A 23,548-nucleotide genomic window follows, 5' to 3' on the forward strand; every position below is an offset into this window, starting at 1 on the left:
ATGTTTCCTTGTGGAGAGTTGCGTCTCTTGGGCACGCCAGAAACCTATGTTTGTGGGTTCGAATCCCGGTTCGACCCAATAATGTTCCTAGGTTTGTCAGCACCATACCCGTGTTCGTGTGTTTCACCGAAGTAAACGTCTGAGACCTGCATCACTTCGGGCTTTCCTCCCACATTAAGCTGACACGCCGCGATATAACTGGAATACTGTTCAAAGGGGCGTTGAACCCAACTCACTCACTCACTCTTCAGTCGGCTATTTCGACATCTTTCGGTTTTGATAACATTAACTTAACTTCCCCGTCAGAAAATGAGTTAGATAATTTAACAACAAGAACTTTTCTTTCAAGGTTTTAACATTTAGACTTTTTGCTCAAGCTTAAGTCCATCGAAATATTAATCAACAGCAAATCAATCGGACAAACAATCATAATTCAGATAAATTATATCGCCAGCTGGATACATGCAAACTATCCTTTTCTGTTTACCTTCCGTGGAAGCCAGTATAAGATATCAAAATTAATGCCAATGGCGTACAGTAGGGAACGCATCTCGCCAAGAACATGATAATAATCATTAAATCTTGATAAACCATGTTATATGTGACATTTGCGAAAAGTAAGACAATAGATAACAAACGACATCTTGCCACGACGTACCCACGAGCTGGAACATCTTCCTTGTATTGGCTGTTGACAGAATTCTCCTGGAGAGCACCCAGTCAGATATGTAGCCTGAAGCCAGGCCAACCAACAACCTTCCAGCATACGGCACTGACGACACCATACCATTCTGCAGAATGAGTTACTTTTAATTTTTAAAAAGATTCTATCTGTATTTCACATAAGAGGAGACATTAAATCATCTCCATGACAGTTCAAAATGTAATTCATGTACACCTGTAATTTGTATCATGTGTTAATTTCGAGATTGGTGTGCATAACAAAATTGTTTGTTTGTTGTTAAACGCCGCACTCAGCAATATTCCAGCTATATGACGGCGGTCTGTAAATAATCGAGTCTAGAACAGAAAATTCAGTGATTGACATCATGGGCATCGATCCACGCAATTGGGATACGATGACATGCATTAACCAAGTCAGAGAGCCTGACCACCCGATCCCGTTAGTCGCCTCTTACGACAAGCATAGTCGCCTTTTACGGCAAGCATGGGTTGCTGAAGACCTATTCTACCCCGGGCCTTCACGGGTCTAACAAAATTGGAATGGATCACAGTCTTCACCTCTTCAATGTCGTACTTGAGCATCTGATTCATGTATTTTGGCAGGTAGGACATGATACATGACATCACCCAGGCGTGACAGATGCGGGCGACGCAGATGGCCCAGAACGCCGGTGACGTGACCATCTTCCACCATGGCGGCCTCAACATCTGCAACATGGACGCTGATTTTGAATAAGGAAATGATTGAATAAGTGTACTACAAGCGACAAAACCCCTTCCATATTCATACGAAAGCGCTGATAAAAGCAGAGTCGACTGTACAATTCCGACTTTGTCATGAGCATGTGTTTATGAATCACCAGGGGGCACGGGTGGCCCAGTCGTCGAAGGCGCCGCGATTCGCTCTGCAGAGTTGCGTCCCTTAGGCACGCCAGAAACCTATGATTGTGGGTTCGAATCCCGGTTCGCCCCAATTATGTTTCTAGGTTTGTCAGCACCATACCCGTGCTCGTGGGTTTCACCGAAGTGGTAAACGTCTGAGACCTGCATCACTTCGGGTTTCCTCCCACATTAAGCTGACACGCCGCGATATAACTGGAATACTGTTAAAAGCGGCGTTAAACACAACTCACTCACTCACTCACTATGAATGACCAGATGTTACCCAAAAGGTGAGCATATAGTGCCCCACCGGTGACACCCGTCACAAACACATGCATAGGAAAGTCAATTGTTCACCCGAAAAAAACACGGGTACAAGTCAAAATAAGGAACTGCATCGGACATCAGCTTTATATGTAAACTAAATAAGATATTATTTTTTCCGGTAAGGTATTTGTGTTTTTCAGATTACAAATTAAAGTTACTTTTTGTGTTCCTTTGTTTGGTGGGCGGTGGGGTAGCCTTGTGGTTAGAGCGTTCGCTCGTTCGATTCCCCACATGGGTACAATGTGTGAAGCCCATTTCTGGTGTCCCCCGCCGTGATATTGCTGGAATATTGCTAAAAGCGGCGTGAGACCATACTGACTCACTGGTTTGTTTGGTTGCACTTCCAGGGTAAATAAAAACGTGATTCGTGTGATTGAAATATAAACAAATATATTTAACAGCCAATGCCTAGCATGATTGAAGAGGGATATCTGCACACTGAGCAATAATGATAATCCATTTATGTGGTGTTGTGTGTTCTCCGTGGACCGCCTCCGTGGTTTAGTGGTAGAGCGTCCCCCCGGAGTGCGGAAGGTCCGGGGTTCGATCCCAGCCGCGTTATACCAAAAGACGTTAAAATATGGTACTTGTTGTTACCCTGTCTGGCGCTCGGCATTTAGGGGCTAAAACAAGGACTGGTCAGCTCGGAGTCAGTATACTGTGTCCGAGTAGGGTATTCATGTTAAACTGCGGCATGGTATCTCAGTGGGCAAGCACTAGAAAATGGGCCGGACTAGTACAAGCAGCCACACATACACAGACACACGTCATGCAAGTCGCTATATAAGTGCAATAATCTTGGACGCGACGTTAAACCCCATTTCACCTCACATGACGATAAAGAAACGTTAAACAACACACCCCTTCCATCCTTCACCAAACAGTGGCAAGGGTGGTCAAGTGGTCTAAGGCGCCGCAATTCGCTGTGCCGAGTTGCATCCCTTAGGCTAGCCAGAAACCTTTGGGTTCGAATCCTGGTTCGGTCTGATTATGTTGCCAGGTGTATCAGCATTATACCCATGCACGTGTGTTCCGCAAAAGTGATACAATTCTGAGACCTTCATCGCTTGGAGGGGAATTTTTTAAAACAAGCATTTGACCAAAACTTGAACACTCACGGAATCCAAATAGAATGAAAGCATAATGTGACCATTGAGATCTACCATGAACGATATCTCACGTGCCTCTCTGTCCTTTTGTCCTGCTGTCTGATCCCTGGTGATAAGTTTAAGCTCTGTCTCCGTGATGTGGGGGTGATCCCTCGGGCATTCGGAAACAAACAGCACCCACGGAAACACACACAGGAGGGTATAGCCACCTGAACACAAAGGGCTCACTTAAACATTATTCAGGATTTGTGAGTTTTAGTTGATTGGTTTTGTGAAGGACACCCTTTTGAAAGAAAAACGAGTGAGTGAGTGAGTGAGTTGGGTTTAACGCCGCTTTTAACAGTATTCCAATCATATCGCGGCGTGTCAGCTTAATGTGGGAGGAAAGCCCGAAGTGATGCAGGTTTGAGAGAAAGAAAAACGAAGTTTCACAAGTTGTGTATTTGAAAATCATTTGTTTATGTCTTGCCTGGGCCCAATCAAAGACGAGCTTCAAACATGTAATGACAGCAAATATCTCAAATAAGCGATGTTATAAAAGAACAGAACCCTTTCATATTCATAACAAATCTCCGCCAGAACGGTCGATGGTACGATTCCGATCACATCATGAGCGTGCGTCCATGAATCACCATCAAATAGTGGTTATACCTCAATAAAGACGACCTGGGTTTCCTGAATTTATGGTCTTTTGTCATTTTATTGTCCTTTTTCGAACTAATTTTTGTCTAATGACAAAGCTTAATTTGGCATATTGATATGCATGTGAAGCTCTTTTAACGTGTTCTAAGTGTGATGCTCCAAAAGTAGAGAATCGAATTTATCATTAAAAAAACATTCATACTCTTAATGTGCTATAACAGTGTAGGCGTGGATGTGATTAGTCAAATGAAAGGGGTTATCAGGTCAGCAACAAGATGTTAATCAGATGACCTGGAAATGTTGAGCAGATCATCAGAGAGTGGTTAACAGATCAATAGGAAATGTTTTGCAGATCAGTAGAGCGTGGTTGACAGATCCACAGGAAATGTTAAGCAGAGCATCGGAGAGTGGTTAACAGACCAACAGGAAATGTTGCGCAGATCATCAGAGAGTGATTAACAGATCAATAGGAAATGTTAAGCAGAGCATCGGAGAGTGGTTAACAGATCAATAGGAAATGTTAAGCAGATCATCAGAGAGTGGTTAACAGATGAACAGTACACGATGAGCAGATCATCAGAGAGTGGTTAACAGATCAACAGGAAATGTTGAGAAGATCATCAGAGAGTGGTTAACAGATCAAAAGGAAATGTTGATCAGATCATCAGAGAGTGATTAACAGATCAAAAGGAAATGTTGATCAGATCATCAGAGAGTGGTTAACAGATCAATAGGAAATGTTGAGAAGATCATCAGAGAGTGGTTAACAGATCAACAGGAAATGTTGAGAAGATCATCAGAGAGTTGTTGGCAGATCAACAGGCAATGTTGAGAAGATCATCAGAGAGTGGTTAACAGATCAACAGGAAATGTTGAGAAGATCATCAGAGAGTTGTTGGCAGATCAACAGGCAATGTTGAGAAGATCATCATAGAGTGGTTAACAGATCAATAGGAAATGTTGATCAGATCATCAGAGAGTGGTTAACAGATCAATAGGAAATGTTGAGCAGATCATCAGAGAGTGGTTAACAGATCAACAGCAAATGTTAAGCAGATCATCAGAGAGTGGTTAACAGATCGATAGGAAATGTTGAGCAGATCATCAGAGAGTGGTTAACAGATCAACAGGAAATGTTGAGAAGATCGTCAGAGAGTGGTTAACAGATCAACAGCAAATGTTAAGCAGAGCATCGGAGAGTGGTTAACAGATCAATAGGAAATGTTGAGAAGATCATCAGAGAGTGGTTAACAGATCAATAGGAAATGTTGATCAGATCATCAGAGAGTGGTTAACAGATCAACAGGAAATGTTGAGCAGATCATCAGAGAGTGGTTAACAGATCAACAGGAAATGTTGAGCAGATCATCAGAGAGTGGTTAACAGATCAACAGGCAATGTTGAGAAGATCATCAGAGAGTGGTTAACAGATCAACAGGAAATGTTGAGCAGATCATCAGAGATTGGTTAACAGATCAACAGGAAATGTTGAGAAGATCATCAGAGAGTGGTTAACAGATCAACAGGACGTGTTGAGCAGATCATCAGAGTTGTTAACAGATCAACAGGACATGTTGAGCAGATCATCGGAGAGTGGTTAACAGATCAACAGGAAATGTTGAGCAGATCATCAGAGAGTGGTTAACGGATCAACAGGAAATGTTGAGCAGATCAGCAGAGAGTGGTTAACAGATCAACAGGACATGGTGAGCAGATCATCAGAGTTGTTAACAGATCAACAGGAAATGTTGAGCAGATCAGCAGAGAGTGGTTAACAGATCAATAGGACATGTCACGAGTACAAACAGCAACTCCTGTTCCCCACACATGCACACTACTTGAATTGTTGATCGACTGGTCAGAATGGCTTCTCTGAAGTTACATGGAGCGGTCTGGACAACAAATCGATACCTGTCTTCGCATCTTCAAGAGCACATATTTCATTGTCATATCAGCGTAACACATACATGCATGGAACACAGGCATGGAATCATGTTTCATACCCACTTGGAACATATTAATAAAAAATGCAAATGAACAAAAATAGACACACAAAAAAGAAATTTTCCTTTTTATGTAAGCAGAAAATTTCAATACAGTAGATGTTTTGCTTACTGGGTCTTTACGGGAGATTCACGGAAGCTTACGAGTTTGGCCGAATGTCGACTTACCAAACACGTAGAAGATGAGAGGCCATCCGTTGTCCATGGAGACGCCGCCGAGATATCCCGAGATGAAGAACGTCAGAACTCCGGCAATATTTGCACCTGGAAAAGCAAAGATCCTGGTGCTCCTATTACTTCCCTTCACCGAATATTTAAGTGACTGTGTGAATTGGGATTAACGCCGCTGTGAAATGTATTCCCCCTCATACCACGGTGTATCAGGTTAATGTGGGAGAAAAGCCCGAAGTGATGCAGGTCTCAGACGTTACTACTTCGGTGAAACCCACAAGCACGGGTATGGTGCTGACAAAACTAGAAATATAATCGGGGCAAATCGAACCCACAAAAAATGGGTTTCTGGCGTGCCCAGGGGACGCAACTCTGCACAGCGAAATGCGGCGCCTTTGGCGACCCGTGCCCCCTCCGAATATTACTCTGACGCCACATATCAGATCTTATTATTCAGGGGGGCACGGGTGGCCCAGTCGTCTAGGGCGCCGCGATTCGCTGTGCAGAGTTGTGTCCCCTGGACACGCCTGAAACCTATGGTTGTGGGTTCGAATCCCGGTTCGCCCCGATTATGTTTCTAGGCTTGTCAGCACCATACCCGTGCTCGTGGGTTTCACCGAAGTGGTAAACGTCTAAGACCTGCATCACTTCGGGCTTTCCTCCCCCATTAAGCTGACACGCTGTGATATAACTGGAATACTGTTAAAAGCGGCGTTAAAACCCAACTCACAAACTCACTCACTCACTCTTATTATTCAGAGAATGCTATTAAGTAAGATATAAACAAAAAGATTAGCATGCCGAAATTTTGGTGACACAGAACCGACTTTAGGTAACATCTTTGCGTATGTAGGGAACGATCGAAAATGCACGACCTTGTTTAACGTTTCTTAAAAAAAAACGCTTTCCAAATTGACGCAGCAGTGACAAAAATAATGTCCGATGCAATTCCCTCTTTTGACTGGTACCATATGTTCCCGTGTTTTTTCAAGCAAAACAATTGACTTGCCTTTGCATGTGTTTGTGACGGGTGCCACCGGTGGGGCAGGAGTGAGTGAGTGAGTAAAGATTTATAGTCACATCGGCAATATTTCGGCCCTATCGTGACTAAATCTAGTTGTACATTAATAATACATAAATATAGACATTAAAATCTATCGGCAAAGGAAAGTAAAAACACCACACTATCACAGATGTAGATTTTAAAACTAGCATATCATAATAAAAGTCATAACAATTCATAACAGTACACAATAAAAATGGGCTATAGATCACCAATAACCAAAGGTAGGTCAACATACTAGGTACCATGGGGACTTACGATACTTCTGCGGTGGGGCAGGATACGCTTACCTTTCCGCGAACACCTGGCATCATTACTATTTGATAGTGATTCATAAACACATGCACATGATATTGTCGGAATCGTACAATCCTTTTATTGGATATAGAAATGGTTTTGTCGCTTTATTTTATTGAACACCGCAATGCCGTAAATAACACATATACTAAACCCGTGAAGATCCGGGTGAGAGTTGAACCTGATCACCCGATCATCTTTAGTCGGCGCTTTCAACAAACACACACTGCATGAAATAGTGCATTTCCATGTGTGCGATTATGTCTGGATAGAGTTCAAGACGTATCCATGTAGATCCGTGTAATCAATTAATCAGGTATCCTTTCGATAGTGTGTGAGTGGCGGGTGCCACAGATAGGGCAGGATATGCCTACCCTTTTAAGTGATCAATTATTTTGCCTTTTACGCCCAGAAGGAATATGTTTCGTCGCATCATCGAGACTGGTTATTCTCTGGCGTTGGGTGAGTGAGTGAGTGAGTGAGTATGGTTTTACGCCTTTTTTAGCATTGTACCCATGTCGGGAATCGAACCCGGGTCTTCGGCGTGACGAGCTAACGCCTTAACCTCTAGGCTACCCGACCGCCCCCTCTGGCGTTGAGGTTTTATATTCATGTGGTATGCAGTAATCTACATTAAATACAAACTGTCAATTCAGGAGAACAACAGTCGAGATTATCTGACGAAACAGACTTCACCTGGCGTAAACGGCAAAACAGCTGTGAAAATCACACAAATGGACCACCAGAAATCAGTGATGACATCAGGTCTTCCCCAAAAGGGCAAGCATGTCCTGTCCCACTGGTAGCACCCGCTATACAGCGCAGTACTTAAAAAACTTAAAACAATGCAACACGTGCCATATCGAAGTTCACAAAATTGCCGCCATAGTTAAGCTGGGGGTTTATTGATAACATCTGACTGCACATTTTGGGTCATAGAGTAATATCGAGGGTAAAATTTTAGGGGGTACAAAATTGCCATAACACCTGTTGAATTTTTCCAACACAGGCGAAATAACTCTCAATGCTAGTTGTGACGTCCTCTTCAGTGACATGGGGGCAAGAGGCAAAGATCCGACCCCTTGCCACAAACAACTTATCATAAAATTGAAATCTGAAGGCAAAAGTGGATGTGAAATTGGTAAAATTACTGTGATGAACAGGTTTATCCTTTTGTAAATTTATCAAGTGTTGTTCATAAGGAGAAGATACTAAAAACCATCCCAGAAGTGGGAGAAGAAAATCAACACATACCGACACACTGTCATTGTTTAAGCTTGTAAAGTGTAACAGAAGGAAGTCTTTACAGGATATACTTCCTCACTATTAAACTAATCATCCCAAGTGACATTATCACAGAGGACAATACAAAGGCGTGTATATGAAAACGGTTATCGTAGACGGGTAGATAAAAAGAAAACAACCATCTCCTATCAAGATCGGTTCAAGAGGAGGGCAGGGGGCACGGGCTGGCCCAGTCGTCTAAGGCGCCGCGATTCGCTGTGCAGAGTTGCGTCCCTTGGGCACGCCAAAAAACCTATGATTGTGGGTTCGAATCCCGGTTCGCCCCGATTATGTTTCTAGGTTTTTCAGCACCATACCCGTGCTCGTGGGTTTCACCGAAGTGGTAAACGTCTGAGACCTGCATCACTTCGGGCTTTCCTCCCACATTAAGCTGACACACCGCGATATAACTGTAATACTGTTAAAAGTGGCGTTAAACCAAACTCACTCACTCACTCAAGAGGAGGGCCTTTGCCAGATCCCATAAACACTGGACTGGAATCACGTACCATTGGTCCAAAGGTATATTTTCAGATGACTTTCAGGCTATAGTAGGTAAAGATCAGAAAGTTTATGTTTGGAGATCTAATGAAGAAAAGTAGAAGCCAAGATGTCTTTTAGTGTAAAAACACAACCACGCTCCCCGTCTGAGTGTCATGGTTTGGGGGTGCTTCTGTTTTGACGGTGTAAGTACCCTTTTAGCTGTGGATGGTCACATAAACTCTACAATGCAAATACAAATATAAGAAGCCAACTAAAAAGCCAGTTACAACATTCCAGCAGACAGAGGATACATTTTTTAAGTGAGTGAGTGAGTGAGTTTGGTTTTACGCCGTTTTTAGCAATATTCCAGCAATATCACGGCGGGGGACACCAGAAATGGGCTTCACACATTGTACCCATGTGGGGAATGGAACCCGGGTCTTCGGCGTGACGAGCGAACGCTTTAACCACTAGGCTACCCGACCGCCCCACATTTTTTAAGAGGTTAATTGACCTGTCCATGTTTCTAGACAGACAACCCCTAATGACCCCACAGTCTGTAATATTTCTAGAAAATGTGTGGAGAACTCTGAAAATATGGCTGCAGATGCAAATACATGAAATCAAAACCAAACAGGAGCTCATTGACCAGGTTATGGACATCTGGACTTCATTGACTCAACAGTACATAAAAACACTGCTGCAGATACAAATACATGAAATCAAAACCAAACAGGAGCTCATTGACCAGGTTATGGACATCTGGACTTCATTGACTCAACAGGACATAATATCACTGCTGCAGATACAAATACATGAAATCAAAACCAAACTGGAGCTCATTGACCAGGTTATGGACTTCATTGTCTCAACAGGACATAAAATCACTGCTGCAGATACAAATACATGAAATCAAAACCAAACAGGAGCTCATTGACCAGGTTATGGACATCAGGACTTCATTGACCCAACAGTACATAAAATCAATATAAGCCAGTTAATAAAAGAGAATGGCAGCATTACAAAATTTGACTTAAGTAGTAAACTTCATTTTTCATGTAATTTAGATTTGTTCCTCTGCTCTCTCAATCAATGCATAACATACGGCGTCTATATTGTGAACTTCAATATGGCATCTGAGTGTAATTACCGAATATATAACAGCAAGCACATACCCGAGTAAGCAGCAGAGGCGAGGGACGCCTTCTCAATATTTGGAGCCCACTTTGACAACAGGGACTGTGTCGCCGGGTCTATTGGCCCCTAGAAACCAGTTTCCAAAAAATCATCACTTCCAGATTTAACCATAACATTTTAACTGCAATAAGGAATTAAAGACCCACAATATAATACTCAGGAAGGGGACTGAGATTTTGATAAAGACAATATATTTTTGGTCACTTCATCTTCTGAGCTAAATCTTAGAGCAAACTATGATTTTCTATTTTCTGTAATATATATTTGATAAACTCACAACAATCTCAACTGCCACGTAACAACTTATAAAACCTTGACTCGTCACGATATGGCGTCAATATTGCCGATGTGACGTTAAATATTAACTCACTCACTCACTATAAAACCTTGTAATGTACTACAAAGTATTACTGGGTGAGGTGAGGTGAAATTGGGTTTAACGTCGCGTCCAAGATTATTGCACTTATATAGCGACGTGCATGCACGTGTATGTGTGTGTGTGGCTGCTTGTACTAGTCCGGACTGATGCCGATTTATAGTGCTAGCTCACTGAGATACCATGCCGCAGTTTAACATGAATACCCCACTCAGACACAGTATACTGACTCCGAGCCGACCAGTCCTTGTTTTAGCCCCTTAATGCCGAGCGCCAGACATGGTAACAAGAAGTACAATCTTTTAACGTCTTTTTCTATGACGCGGCCCGGGATCGAACCCTGGACCTTCCGCTCTCCGGGCGGACGCTCTACCACAAGACCACGGAGGCGGTCTTACAAAGTATTACTGATAATAATACATTACCATACAGAATCCGACGGCGACACGGGCAATCACCAAAGACATTGGGAGTGCTCGTGCTGCTACTGGTGTTGCTATTGTAACTATCGAACCAACGACCAGGGTGACGGTTATGACATTCTTCCCGCCATGAGTCCCAGCAATGTAGCCACCGATGATTGGCGATGCCAAAAAACCAAAGTCGAAGGATGATAGAATCAGACCTTCGAAATCTGATGTCCAGGTGAATTCTGATGTCTGATTCTGAAAAAAGACCGTTGATGAGTGTGTATGTCCACAAAAATACGAATTATATAATTATATAACTGTTATAAAAACATTCGGTTTGACAGAGGCGAAACTACCATTGTAGCAGAATAGCAATGGCTTACACCTAAACAAAAGCACATTTTTTACACCTGAAAAAAGCACCTTTTTTATAGGTGAACCTCAATTTATCACCCATGCAGTAAAAAAAAATATATTTAAACTCTACACCCTCGAACAAGATATTTATTTCCGAACTTGAAAATCGGAATCTGCGCACAAGAATGTACTGTAAAACACACAAAAGTAATGTTAGTTCATTTTATTTCATATTTCATTTGTCATCATTGATGTTTCTTGAATAAAAGTCGAAAAATGTGTTGGAGAAGAAACATGTGTATGTATTACTAATAAAACATTATAATAAATAAATTACTGATATATTTTCGGATAGCCTAGTGGTTAAAGCGTTCGCTCGTCACGCAGAAGACCCGGGTTCGATTCCCGACATTTGTACAATGTGTGAAGCCCATTTCTGGTGTCCCCCGCCGTGATATTGCTGGAATATTGCTAAAAGCGGCGTAAAACCATTCTCACTCACTCCCATCTACATGTATCTCCACCCGGCCTCAACCCCATCATCCCGAATTAAATAATCGCTCCCGGAGTTTAAGATATGTTACAGTAAAACCCTTACATTTAAAAGTTGGTCAGACGATGTGTCATTCCCTGCAACAGACTGTCGTGACGTCACCTCCGGTCCCGTGTGGGACATAGTCATGACAACAACTGCCATGCCCATGCATTGTCGTTGCGCTGAGAGAGCGAGACGGACTAAACAACACAAGTAACCAGTGACCCACCGACAGGATGTGTACTTCTCAAAGAAGGTCTCTTCATTTGCATTTTGGTACGGAGCTTCTTCGTCGTCAGACGATGAATCTTTGGACAACACATTGGATACGTTCAAGTTATTGCCTTGGACTAATTTATTCCATTTATAGAATATGACTGAAACACATTAACCGTTAAAGATATTTTCCTTGAATTGTAAAAGTAATCATAACGTTGTTGTAAAAGTAACACCAAATCTGCCGATCTGAATGTCAGTTTATTCTGATGTCAGTAGGGGCGGTCGGGTAGCCTAGTGGTTAAAGCGTTCGCTCGTCACGCCGAAGCCCCGGGTTCGATTCCCGACATGGGTACAATGTGTGAAGCCCATTTCTGGTGTCCCCCGCCGTGATATTGCTGGAATATTGCTAAAAGCGGCGTAAAACCAAACTCACTCACTCTGATGTCAGTATGCAAGCTATTTCACTGCAGCTTGTTCTTAATCAACGTTGTTGGAGACAGGGTACTTTGTCAGTCATTTGTCAAGGGATACAATTGTTTTCCGAAAAGAAGAGCTAAACATTATTTTGAGGTCAAAAACACAACTTATTATTGTTAATGGTGTGAACGTTTCGGTATACTAGTCTTGATAATTGTTACTAACCGCTGAGTAGAAGCCACGACGCCTCCTCAGTGACTGTGGCTCCGGACATCTTCTCCATGCAGGACTATGCGAGAAGAGTGACGCTAGTAACAAGGACGGCCGGCTGAAGTAAGGTAAATTAGTGTTTGTTTGTTTGTTTGTTATGTAACGCCGCACTCATCATGAGCATCTGATGACAAGCATCAACTAAATCAGCGAGTCTTAGCACCCGATCCCGTTAGTCGCATCTTACGACCATCTTCCCGAGGCAAGAGAGTTAACTGACTATAAAGGTCCAGTTTCCACCCTTGCCGAACTAGGCTGGTATTATGGAGTTAGATTTTGGCTGGACTAATTAACGAGTCTATGCATAGTCCAATCAAAATCGCGCAATGAAATCGAAATCCGGCTCGTAAACTGTCATGCAGATTTTGGTCGATTGTAGGATTTGCAAAACATGTGCACCGCTATCTCGTTGTCAACAGATATTTACCAAATCTTTTCATGTTTTTAATCAAGGTGCTCGCATGATTTGATGCACTTCGCGATGTAAGACCCGTTTTATCACAATATAGATCTTGTTGAGACTGGGCCACGCCATTTTGTTTGAAGCAAATGCAAGTAATACGAGAGGTGAAATCTGATTGGTCCATAGGAGAGGCATAGAAGGAAGATAACTCGAAAAAGCCACTTGTGGCGCTACGATCGAGACCAGGAATTCCAGCCTAGTTCGGCAAGGGTGGAAACTGGACAGTTAACTCTCTTGCCTCGGGAAGGTGTTTACGACAAGAACAGTCGCCTTTTACTGCAAGCATGAGTTGCTGAAGACCTAGGGCGCGTTGCAAGCCAAGAATCGCTTAGAGAAAGCACGTGTCTGCAACAGTTCGAAGCGCTTGCGCACTCTTCCAAAATGGCGGCGCAACTACCGCTTGGTTGCCTTGACGTTTGTTTGTTGTTTTACGCCGCACTCAGCAATCTTCCAGCTATATGACGGCGTTTCGTAAATAATCGAGTTGGACCAGACAATCCTGTGATTGACATCATGAGCATCTATATATCCACGTAATTGGGATACGATGACATGCATCAACCATGTCAGCGAGCCTGACCATCAGCGTAATGAAGAACGTAATAGAAGAGGCTCGATGACGATCTGATGAAATTTATGACTACTTTGAAGATGTTGAGCAGACTGAGGATGATGGGGTGTTAGTAGTCTGTCTTACAGACCCTGATACAAATATATATCAAATACAGCCCATGCAAGTCTATAATGTTTGGCAAGTCTAGATCACTGCAGTATCTGAAAATGAAGAGAGTCACTGGGCTCCGTTTTATTATATTTTTATTAAGATAACTGAACAACTGTTTTTTTTATGTACGATATGTTCATTTCAGAGACTAGATTTTAGTCTAGGGTGTTAGCTACCTTTGCTTATTTTCTCGTTGATCCAGTCAAGAATTCCTTGTTCCGCTGTCAAAGTAAGCCGCCATTTTGGTTTGAGAACGAAGCGACCTGAGTCAGCGATTGTTTCGCTTGCAAGCGGCTGAAAGTTAGCGCACTGTTGTAAGGCGAATCGCTGTACATCGCTTACAAGCGATTGGCGTTTTGCAGCGCACTCCTATTATCATCCCAAACTGGCTCCAACAGGAGATATCGAGCGATATCTACATTGTTGCGATATCTACATTGTAGATATCGCTGCAATGAAATTGCATCACAATGCCTTGCAGACCATTGTGACGTCATTGGTTACCATGACATCACAATCAAATGACATCACTAATGGCTCTGCTACTGAAGCTGTTTGCAGATATTTTTTTAACACTTAAGACACTGCTTATTACTGTTTACAAACTGAAAAGGTTGGAAGAATGATGTTGGATGATAAATAGAATCTCACCCTTGTGTCTTTTGAAGTAAAATATCAAGAGACACTTGCGTGAAATCTCCATTTCTACCCCGGATATTCTCGGGTCAGGTAAATGAGTACGAGGTTGAAGGCCGCCCGTCGACATTATTACTGCTTTAAAGGAAGAATAATTAAAGAATTGCAGATGTTAGACGATTTCCACTTTGGTCAAACCCATGACCAGCAATCCTAGAAACCTAATCGGGACGAACAGGTTTTCTGGCACGCCAGAGGGATGCTAAACTGCGGCTCCTCAGAGGACCTCGCAACAAATGCCCCTTTGTTTACTCACCGGAAAATGGGGATTTTACATTGCATTTGTGGATTTCAAGACATCCTATGTTGAGTGTTGAACTTTTTTTTAATGAAATTGGAAGACAAGGGCTGTAAATGTTGTTCTGACTAAGGCATAAGTTATGATTTTCAGAGGTCTTAAAAATATATATGAATAATGGAAATAGTGGTAGTTGAAGTGGTGGTAGTAGTATTAGTATTAGTAGAAGTAGTAGTAGTAGTAGTAGTAGTAGTAGTAATAGGAGTAGCAGTGGTAGTAATAGTAGTAATATCTTTTGTTTTGTTTTAGGGCGCACTCAGCAATATTCCAGCTATGTAATAGTGGTGGTAGTGTTATGTTCTGTTTGGTTTTCAAGCGCACTCAGCAATATTCCAGCTATACGGTCTGTAAATAACCGAGTCTGGACCAGACAATCCTGTGATTGACATCACGAACATCGATCTAGGCAATTGGGATACGATGACATGCATTAACAAAGTCAGCGAGCCTGACCATCCGATCCCGTTTGTCGCCTCTTACGACAAGCATAGTCGTTGTTTGTTGGTTTAAGCACTGGTGAGTAGTATTAAATTAGCTACACCACATACGGCATTTTATTTCATCGAGTTCTCCTCTATCGGTCTACGATATAAAAGCTCTCGGATGCTGCATTGGTCATGGAGGCTGTTATGACGTCAACAAGGACAACAACGCCACAATCTAATGACCATTATTTTCTTTGATGAATGTGTGTGTGTGTGTGTGTGTGTGTGTGTGTGTGTGTGTGTGTGTGTGTGTGTGTGTGTGTGTGTGTGTGTGTGTGTGTGGTGTGTGGTGTGTGTGGTGTGTGTGTGTGGTGTGTGGTGTGGTGTGGTGTGTGTGTGTGTGTGTGTGTGTGTGTGTTGTGTAACGCCATGTCTAGAACAGACAACTCACTGATTGATAATATTTGCAACAATCAACAAAGTCGCCGAAACTGACCGTACTATCCAGGTGAAATGGTGTTTAACGTCGCGTCCAAGATTATTGCACTTATGTGGGGAATCTGTCACAGTACTAACCAGGAATACCCTGGGGTCGTTCAGTAACATCATTGGTTATAATTTATGATACAAATTTGAGGAAAAAACATAAAACTCAAACACCATAAAATGCTTACCTTGCGCCCGTTAATCAATGATCGAAATGACAAATATTGATAAATGCACACACACGACCAAAGTTTACTCATTGGCTCTGAAGTCATGCACCACCACTAATGAAACTCTGTCATGTGCTAAATTAGTCGCGTAGTGAATATGATTATCAATCTTCTTTGTATATGCATCAATGACAGCTGCCTATTAGTATATTAGGTAGTATTTACAATGTTATTAAAATATGACTTAATTTACTCATATACTTTTTCCTGATTAAGCTGTACAGCATTGGCGGATCCAGAGGGCGGGTCCAGGGAAAACCAAATGTAGTATGTTGTAGTCAGTAAAATTGACCGAGAGATGATGTTGATATTTTGGACCCCTCCCTTTCAGAAATGCTGGATCCGGCCTTGCACAGCAATGTTTATTCACGGCTGCTATAAACTGTAGTGAGTTCCAACTAACCACCATAGGGGCCCGTTGTACGCTTAATTTCTGGATTTTAACGAGAATTCCGGACAAGCGAGGTTTCATTGGACGCAATTCCTTATATCGGTATTGAGTGTCTGCAGGGTCGTGGTTTCATCAAAGTCATGAAGGACAGCGACCTGCTAGGTTTAACTGTATGTACTGTTTGAGAATTTGCATGCTCTATCAGCATAGTTTAACTGTCTGCACTGTTTAACAATTTGCATGCTTTGTCAGCATGGTTTAACTGTCTGCACTGGTTAACAATTTGCATGCTTTGTCAGCATGGTTTAACTGTCTGAACTGTTTAACGATTTGCATGCTCTGTCAGCATGGTTTCACTGTCTGAACTGTTTAACGATTTGCATGCTCTGTCAGCATGGTTTAACTGTCTGAACTGTTTAACAATTTGCATGTTCTGTCAGCACAGTTTAACAATTTGCATGCTCTGTCAGCATAGTTTAACTGTCTGAACTGTTTAACAATGTGCATGTTCTGTCAGCATGGTTTAACTGTCTGCACTGTTTAACAATTTGCATGCTCTGTCAACGTGGTTTAACTGTATGTACTGTTTAACAATCTGCATGCTCTGTTAGCACTGTTTAACAATTTGCATTCTCTGTCAGCTGGGTTAAATTGTCTGAACTGTTTAACGATTTGCATGCTCTATCAGGATGGTTTAACTGTCTGAACTGTTTAACGATTTGCATGCTCTGTCAGCATGGTTCAACTGTCTGTACTGTTTAACGATTTGCATGTTCTGTCAGCACTGTTTAACAATTTGCATGCTCTGTCAACATGGTTTCACTGTCTGAACTGTTTAACGATTTGCATGCTCTGTCAGCATGGTTCAACTGTCTGTACTGTTTAACGATTTGCATGTTCTGTCAGCACTGTTTAACAATTTGCATGCTCTGTCAGCATAGTTTAACTGTCTGAACTGTTTAACAATTTGCATGTTCTGTCAGCATGGTTTAACTGTCTGCACTGTTTAACAATTTGTATGCTCTGTCAACGTGGTTTAACTGTATGTACTGTTTAACAATTTGCATGCTTTGTCAGCTGGGTTAAATTGTCTGAACTGTTTAACGATTTGCATGCTCTGTCAGCATGGTTTGACTGTCTGAACTGTTTAACGTTTTGCATGCTCTGTCAGCATGGTTCAACTTTCTGTACTGTTTAACGATTTGCATGTTCTGTCAGCATAGTTTAACTGTCTGAACTGTTTAACAATTTGCATGTTCTGTCAGCATGGTTTAACTGTCTGCACTGTTTAACAATTTGCATGCTCTGTCAACGTGGTTTAACTGTATGTACTGTTTAACAATCTGCATGCTCTGTTAGCACTGTTTAACAATTTGCATGCTCTGTCAACGTGGTTTAACTGTATGTACTGTTTAACAATTTGCATGTTCTGTCTGAACTCTTTAACAATTTGCATGCTCTGTCAGCATAGTTTAACTGTCTGAACTGTTTAACAATTTGCATGTTCTGTCAGCATGGTTTAACTGTCTGCACTGTTTAACAATTTGCATGCTCTGTCAAAGTGGTTTAACTGTATGTACTGTTTAACAATCTGCATACTCTGTTACCATGGTTTAACAATTTGCATGCTCTGTCAGCATGGTTTAACTTTCTGAACTGTTTAACAATTTGCATGCTCTGTCAGCATAGTTTCACTGCCTGAACTGTTTACCAATTTGCATGCTCTGTCAGCATAGTTTAACTGTCTGAACTGTTTAACAATTTGCATGCTCTGTCAGCATGGTTTAACTGTCTGCACTGTTTAACAATTTGTATGCTCTGTCAACGTGGTTTAACTGTATGTACTGTTTAACAATTTGCATGCTTTGTCAGCTGGGTTAAATTGTCTGAACTGTTTAACGATTTGCATGCTCTGTCAGCATGGTTTGACTGTCTGAACTGTTTAACGTTTTGCATGCTCTGTCAGCATGGTTCAACTTTCTGTACTGTTTAACGATTTGCATGTTCTGTCAGCATAGTTTAACTGTCTGCACTGTTTAACAATTTGCATGCTCTGTCAACGTGGTTTTTACTGTATGTACTGTTTAACAATCTGCATGCTCTGTTAGCACTGTTTAACAATTTGCATGCTCTGTCAACGTGGTTTAACTGTATGTACTGTTTAACAATTTGCATGTTCTGTCTGAACTCTTTAACAATTTGCATGCTCTGTCAGCATAGTTTAACTGTCTGAACTGTTTAACAATTTGCATGTTCTGTCAGCATGGTTTAACTGTCTGCACTGTTTAACAATTTGCATGCTCTGTCAAAGTGGTTTAACTGTATGTACTGTTTAACAATCTGCATACTCTGTTACCATGGTTTAACAATTTCCATGCTCTGTCAGCATGGTTTAACTTTCTGAACTGTTTAACAATTTGCATGCTCTGTCAGCATAGTTTCACTGCCTGAACTGTTTACCAATTTGCATGCTCTGTCAGCATAGTTTAACTGTCTGAACTGTTTAACAATTTGCATGCTCTGTCATCAATGGTTAACAATTTGCATGCTCTGTCAGCATAGTTTAACTGTCTGAACTGTTTAACAATTTGCATGCTCTGTCAGCATGGTTTATCTGTCAGAACTGTTTAGTAATTTGCATGCTCTGTCAGCATGGTTTGACTGTCTGAACTGTTTAACAATTTGCATGCTCTGTCAGCATGGTTTAACTGTCTGCACTGGTTAACATTTTGCATCCTCTGTCAGAATGGTTTAACTGTCTGAACTGTTTAACAATTTGCATGCTCTGTCAGCATGGTTTATCTGTCAGAACTGTTTAGTAATTTGCATGCTCTGTCAGCATGGTTTGACTGTCTGAACTGTTTAACAATTAGCATGCTCTGTCAGCATGGTTTAACTGTCTGCACTGGTTAACAATTTGCATGCTCTGTCAAAGTGGTTTAACTGTATGTACTGTTTAACAATCTGCATACTCTGTTAGCATGGTTTAACAATTTGCATGCTCTGTCAGCATGGTTTAACTTTCTGAACTGTCTAACAATTTGCATGCTCTGTCAGCATAGTTTCACTGCCTGAACTGTTTACCAATTTGCATGCTCTGTCAGCATGGTTTAACTGTCTGCACTGGTTAACAATTTGCATGCTCTGTCAACATGGTATTAGTGTCAGCACAGTTTAACAATTTGCATGCTCTGTCAGCATGGTTTAACTGTCTGAACTGTTTAACAATTTGCATGCTCTGTCAGCATGGTTTAACTGTCTGTACTGTTTAACGATTTGCATGCTTTGTCAGCATGGTTTAACTGTCAGCAGTGTTTAACAATTTGCATGCTCTATCAGCATTGTTTAACTGTCTGCGCTGTTTAACAATTTGCATGCTCTGTCAGCACTGGTTAACAATATGCATGCTCTGTCAGCATGGTTTAACTGTCTGAACTGTTTAACAATTTGCATGCTCTGTCAGCATGGTTTATCTGTCAGAACTGTTCAGTAATTTGCATGCTCTGTCAGCATGGTTTGAGTGTCTGAACTGTTTAACGATTTGCATGCTCTGTCAGCATGGTTTAACTGTCTGAACTGTTTAACAATTTGCATGCTTTGTCAGCATGGTTTAACTGTCTGAACTGTTTACCAATTTGCATGCTTTGTCAGCATAGTTTAACTGTCTGAACTGTTTACCAATTTCCATGCTCTGTCAGAATGGTTTAACTGTCTGAACTGGTTAACAATTTGCATGCTCTGTCAGCATGGTTTAACTGTCTGAACTGTTTACCAATTTGCATGCTTCGTCAGCATGGTTTATCTGTCAGAACTGTTTAGTAATTTGCATGCTCTGTCAGCATGGTTTAACTGTCTGTACTGTTTAACGATTTGCATGCTTTGTCAGCATTGTTTAACTGTCTGAACTGTTTAGTAATTTGCATGCTCTGTCAGCACTGTTTAACAATTTGCATGCTCTGTCAACGTGGTTTTTACTGTATGTACTGTTTAACAATCTGCATGCTCTGTTAGCACTGTTTAACAATTTGCATGCTCTGTCAACGTGGTTTAACTGTATGTACTGTTTAACAATTTGCATGTTCTGTCTGAACTCTTTAACAATTTGCATGCTCTGTCAGCATAGTTTAACTGTCTGAACTGTTTAACAATTTGCATGTTCTGTCAGCATGGTTTAACTGTCTGCACTGTTTAACAATTTGCATGCTCTGTCAAAGTGGTTTAACTGTATGTACTGTTTAACAATCTGCATACTCTGTTACCATGGTTTAACAATTTCCATGCTCTGTCAGCATGGTTTAACTTTCTGAACTGTTTAACAATTTGCATGCTCTGTCAGCATAGTTTCACTGCCTGAACTGTTTACCAATTTGCATGCTCTGTCAGCATAGTTTAACTGTCTGAACTGTTTAACAATTTGCATGCTCTGTCATCAATGGTTAACAATTTGCATGCTCTGTCAGCATAGTTTAACTGTCTGAACTGTTTAACAATTTGCATGCTCTGTCAGCATGGTTTATCTGTCAGAACTGTTTAGTAATTTGCATGCTCTGTCAGCATGGTTTGACTGTCTGAACTGTTTAACAATTTGCATGCTCTGTCAGCATGGTTTAACTGTCTGCACTGGTTAACATTTTGCATCCTCTGTCAGAATGGTTTAACTGTCTGAACTGTTTAACAATTTGCATGCTCTGTCAGCATGGTTTATCTGTCAGAACTGTTTAGTAATTTGCATGCTCTGTCAGCATGGTTTGACTGTCTGAACTGTTTAACAATTAGCATGCTCTGTCAGCATGGTTTAACTGTCTGCACTGGTTAACAATTTGCATGCTCTGTCAAAGTGGTTTAACTGTATGTACTGTTTAACAATCTGCATACTCTGTTAGCATGGTTTAACAATTTGCATGCTCTGTCAGCATGGTTTAACTTTCTGAACTGTCTAACAATTTGCATGCTCTGTCAGCATAGTTTCACTGCCTGAACTGTTTACCAATTTGCATGCTCTGTCAGCATGGTTTAACTGTCTGCACTGGTTAACAATTTGCATGCTCTGTCAACATGGTATTAGTGTCAGCACAGTTTAACAATTTGCATGCTCTGTCAGCATGGTTTAACTGTCTGAACTGTTTAACAATTTGCATGCTCTGTCAGCATGGTTTAACTGTCTGTACTGTTTAACGATTTGCATGCTTTGTCAGCATGGTTTAACTGTCAGCAGTGTTTAACAATTTGCATGCTCTATCAGCATTGTTTAACTGTCTGCGCTGTTTAACAATTTGCATGCTCTGTCAGCACTGGTTAACAATATGCATGCTCTGTCAGCATGGTTTAACTGTCTGAACTGTTTAACAATTTGCATGCTCTGTCAGCATGGTTTATCTGTCAGAACTGTTCAGTAATTTGCATGCTCTGTCAGCATGGTTTGAGTGTCTGAACTGTTTAACGATTTGCATGCTCTGTCAGCATGGTTTAACTGTCTGAACTGTTTAACAATTTGCATGCTTTGTCAGCATGGTTTAACTGTCTGAACTGTTTACCAATTTGCATGCTTTGTCAGCATAGTTTAACTGTCTGAACTGTTTACCAATTTCCATGCTCTGTCAGAATGGTTTAACTGTCTGAACTGGTTAACAATTTGCATGCTCTGTCAGCATGGTTTAACTGTCTGAACTGTTTACCAATTTGCATGCTTCGTCAGCATGGTTTATCTGTCAGAACTGTTTAGTAATTTGCATGCTCTGTCAGCATGGTTTAACTGTCTGTACTGTTTAACGATTTGCATGCTTTGTCAGCATTGTTTAACTGTCTGAACTGTTTAGTAATTTGCATGCTCTGTCAGCACTGTTTAACAATTTGCATGCTCTGTCAACATGGTATTACTGTCAGCACAGTTTAACAATTTGCATGCTCTGTCAACATGGTATTACTGTCAGCACAGTTTAACAATTTGCATGCTCTGTCAGCACTGTTTAACAATTTGCATGCTCTGTGAACATGGTATTACTGTCAGCACAGTTTAACAATTTGAATGCTCTGTCAGCATTGTTTAACAATTTGCATGCTCTGTCAGCATGGTTTGACTGTCTGAACTGTTTAACAATTTGCATGCTTTGTCAGCATGGTTTAACTGTCTGCACTGGTTAACAATTTGCATGCTCTGTCAGCATGGTTTAACTGTCTGAACTGTTTAACAATTTGCATGCTTCGTCAGAATGGTTTAACTGTCTGCACTGGTTAACAATTTGCATGCTCTGTCAGAATGGTTTAACTGTCTGCCCTGGTTAACAATTTGCATGCTCTGTTAGCATTGTTTAACCGTCAGCAGTGTTTAACAGTTTGCCTGCTCTGTCAGCATGGTTTAACTGTCAGCAGTGTTTAACAATTTGCATGCTCTATCAGCATTGTTTAACTGTCTGCGCTGTATAACAATTTGCATGCTCTGTCAGCACTGTTTAACATTTTGCATGCTCTGTCAGCATGGTTTAACTGTCTGAACTGTTTAACGATTTGCATGCTCTGTCAGCATGGTTTAACTGTCTGAACTGTTTAACAATTTGCATGCTCTGTCAGCATGGTTTAACTGTCTGCACTGGTTAACAATTTGCATGCTCTGTCAGCATGGTTTAACTGTCTGAACTGTTTAACAATTTGCATGCTTCGTCAGAATGGTTTAACTGTCTGCACTGGTTAACAATGTGCATGCTCTGTCAACATGGTATTACTGTCAGCACAGTTTAACAATTTGCATGCTCTGTCAGCATTGTTTAACTGTCAGCACAGTTTAACAATTTGCATGCTCTGTCAGCATGGTTTAACTGTCAGCACAGTTTAACAATTTGCATGCTCTGTCAGCATGGTTTAACTGTCTGCACTGTTTAACAATTTCCATGCTCTGTCAGCATGGTTTAACTGTCTGCACAAGTTAACAATTTGCATGCTCTATCAGTATGGTTTAACTGTCTGCACTAGTTAACAATTTGCATGCTCTGTCAGCATGGTTTAACTGTCTGCACTGGTTAACAATTTGCATGCTCTGTCAGCATGGTTTAACTGTATGCACTAGTTAACAATTGGCATGCTCTGTCAGAATGGTTTAACTGTTTGCACTGGTT

At 41.3% G+C, this 23,548-nt stretch overlaps 1 protein-coding gene across 1 annotated transcript; it reads right to left on the reverse strand.

Moving 5' to 3' along the window:
• Positions 1 to 1,246: 1,246 nt before the first annotated feature.
• LOC124135088 (uncharacterized transporter slc-17.2-like) lies at positions 1,247 to 12,739 on the reverse strand. Its single transcript, XM_048385716.1, has 7 exons — positions 12,682 to 12,739; positions 11,884 to 12,128; positions 10,944 to 11,183; positions 10,121 to 10,208; positions 5,816 to 5,911; positions 3,074 to 3,211; positions 1,247 to 1,392 (listed from the first exon to the last, which is right to left on the reverse strand). Exons 1-7 carry the CDS (start codon positions 12,737 to 12,739, stop codon positions 1,247 to 1,249), a joined length of 1,011 nt encoding a protein of 336 aa, XP_048241673.1.
• Between the last annotated feature and the right edge of the window lie 10,809 nt (positions 12,740 to 23,548).

The sequence above is a fragment of the Haliotis rufescens genome, unplaced genomic scaffold (genome assembly GCF_023055435.1).
Source record: "Haliotis rufescens isolate VD_foot unplaced genomic scaffold, xgHalRufe1.0.p SCAF_10, whole genome shotgun sequence".
In the NCBI taxonomy this organism is placed as follows: Eukaryota; Metazoa; Mollusca; class Gastropoda; order Lepetellida; family Haliotidae; genus Haliotis; species Haliotis rufescens.